The sequence below is a fragment of the Nicotiana sylvestris genome, chromosome 3 (genome assembly GCF_000393655.2).
Source record: "Nicotiana sylvestris chromosome 3, ASM39365v2, whole genome shotgun sequence".
Taxonomy (NCBI): Eukaryota; Viridiplantae; Streptophyta; class Magnoliopsida; order Solanales; family Solanaceae; genus Nicotiana; species Nicotiana sylvestris.
In genome coordinates, this window is record NC_091059.1 from 221,955,063 (window position 1) to 221,958,089 (window position 3,027).

At 41.3% G+C, this 3,027-nt stretch overlaps 1 protein-coding gene across 1 annotated transcript; it reads left to right on the forward strand.

Moving 5' to 3' along the window:
* Positions 1-2,256: 2,256 nt before the first annotated feature.
* Positions 2,257-2,538, forward strand: LOC138888709 (uncharacterized). Its single transcript, XM_070170623.1, has one exon. The coding sequence runs from the start codon at positions 2,257-2,259 to the stop codon at positions 2,536-2,538; it is 282 nt and encodes a 93-aa protein (XP_070026724.1).
* Positions 2,539-3,027: the final 489 nt, after the last annotated feature.

Consider the following 3,027-nt stretch of genomic DNA (forward strand, 5'->3'; position numbering starts at 1 on the left):
CCTTAAGTTGATTGCATGCATCGTGCCACGACGTTAAATCAGGTGCTCCATGATAGGTAACCCACTATAATGTTGTATTCGTCATGTGGTGATGTTAATTAAGGCACTTATTGGAAGGTAACCCAATTCGTAGTTGATTTTTAGTATAGTTGGAAGTTTTTCTTTTTGTTTTTAGGAACTAATATGTTTGCAGGTAATTTCGGCAAGTCGTACACTACACTGCACGTTGCCTGGTCCCCAACGAGCTGGGTCAGGAAGAAAGCCTCGCATCACCTGATGGAAAGCTCGCATGGGAGCTCGCCTTGCGAGGAAAAAATCAAGGTGAATCTTGCATGGAGCCTCATACTGCACACCCCAGAGCTTGTGTTGGAGCTCGCCTCACGATGGGTAAAGCGAGGCAGCAACCTCGTGTCGCCAGGTAAGTGAAATTTTTGGTTTATTTTAATTTCTTTTCCCTTATTTCTTTTAACCACCTCCCTTAAAAACCTAACCTAAACGCCCAAACCTCACTGCTCACAAAATACACTTAAGCATATATCCTCACTGCTCATGCCAAGAACACTACCAAACTTCCTCCCTCACAACCCAATTGAAGACAAGCACTCTTCTACTCTTTCCTTCACCTGCAACAACAATTCAAGGGCAATCCCTCCTCTTAAACATCTAAGGTATGACTTCTACCTCCATTCTTTGACAATTTCGAGTTGCGTGAATGCATGTCATTGGATACAAATTTTGGGGTTGTTCTTCATTGTAACAATATGTTTGTGTGTCCCAACCCTATGAACTAGGATTGGTGTTGTTATTGTGTGAACAAGTGGTAGCACGGAACTTCCAAGCCGATTTGGGAGGGTGAGGCAATCCCTCGTCCCTATAAGCACTCTCATGGAACTAGTGCATGCTAAGTGTTTGTCATAATGCCTCAAAGGCATTCTTTGTCCCCATTAGAGCCCGAGTCTCCGGGATTGTAAGACTACTGCTATATAGTCGGGCGCCACTTTAAAATCTTAAGTGTGGGGTGGCTCATTGGTAGCCCGATGCTTCCAAATTGGAGGAAGCACTCATGTGTCATTGCTTGATTCTCATGCTAAGAAAAGATGAGGTGAAGTCTGAGTAACCTCGGAAATAGTTGAAAATCATGTGTTAAACTCTTAAGTGTTGGGTGGCCAAACCATGTTTTGAAATGTTGCAATGGAGCTTAAATTGATTAATGCTCACTTGTGCAGGTACGAATATGCCTCCAAGTAAAAACACTGGTAAAGGCAAGGCCACATCCACTGTTCCATCTAAGGCTAAGGATACCTCCGCACCTCCCCCGAAGAAGAGAAAAGGGGGAAGCTACTTCTAGTCAAGGTGAAGGCCTGCAAGCCATGGCAGCTATAGCAGCCACTCATCCACAACCTCAAGGATAGCGGGAGTTTGGCATCAAAAGCATACCCCCACATGTTAAGGATTGGTACAAGCGTTGTAGGCCAAAATATATACATCCGGAAGATGCTATTCACGAGCGTAGCCTGCAAGCCAAGTACCAAGCTATTTGGAGGGCATCAATGAGTTGGGGTTGAGTTATGTGTTCAAAAATACAGGGGATGTAAATGTCAATCTTGTGAGGGAGTTTTATGCCAATTTTGACCCAGAGGATCCTGAGCAGCTGGTGCCTATTCAGAGAAGGTTGATCGATTTTTCAGCCTCGACGATATGCAATTTCTTAGGTGCATCGGATGTTCCCCAGGGACCCTTGTACAATTTCATAATCCTTCCTACTTATAGAGAGCTAAAACACACTCTTTGTAGTATCAACTCTGTGGTGTCTTGGGTGCGGGATAAGAAAACCAATCGCCATAGGAAATTCCCAAAGAAGAATATAAAGACAGAAGTGCAAGTGTGGTTGAAACTGATTAATACATGGCTCCTACCATGCATCCATGACACTCTTATCAGCCGTGAAAGGACTTGCATGTTATATTTCTTAATGATGGTCCAAAGGGTGAATGTGGGCCACTTGATCCATTACCAGATGACCCAAGTGCGAACTAGCAAGAAAATTGATCGAATGCCCTTTGCAAACATGTTGACTCAGTACTTGCGACAAGAGGAGGTGGAGGAGGATAAGGAGTTCGATCACATCATTGCTCCATCCCTAAGACTAACGGACCTTACAAATGTCCGGGTTAAGGAGGAGAATACCACAACTTCACTGACAGGGGTTGAGCGCAATGTGCACAATGAGAGCTTTATGGCCATTTATATGGGATGATGGACTTGCAGCTTCGGATTGGGGCCACTATGGAGGAGAGGGCCATATTGGAGGAGTGGTTCCCGCTCAACGCTCATGCTCAGCAGCTGGTTGGGCTAGGTGATGGATACAAACTCCCAGCGGATGAGGATGTCAACATACCTAAGCAGTCTGAGGCCGAAGTGGAGAAGTCAGATGATGGGGATAATGAGGAGGAGGAGGAGGAGGAGGAGGAGGAGGAGAAGGAAGCACAAGATGAGGAGTGGGAAGCCTCAGAGGAGAAAAACGATGATGCAGTTTGATCAGGGAGTTTTTCATCCACCCTATTCATTTTTTTTTCTTGTTTTCAATTTGTGTATGTTAAGCGTGTTGATACCCAATTTTTTTCTATATATTTTCAATATGCAAAATACTTTCAAAATAGCATATATATGCATATATAAGCATGTCCAAGTGTTTTATTATTTTTCCATAATTTTTAAGGGTTTTAAATTGATTTATTTCCCATTTTTATCCATAAAATCCCCAATAATTATTTCCAAAATTATTATTTTGATAATTCATCTAATGTATTTTCATATTTATTCCAAAATATGGATAAGGTAATTTTTACATATTTTTACAATTTTATTTAGTATTTTCAAAGCTAATTGCATCTATTGCAATATTAGCCATTTAAGGTTTAATTATATTTTATATTCATAAAATTAAGCCATATACTTTTAAACTATTAATTATATGTTATAAATCATTTTAGTGTTTTCAATTTATTTTCAGAAATTAATTTACTA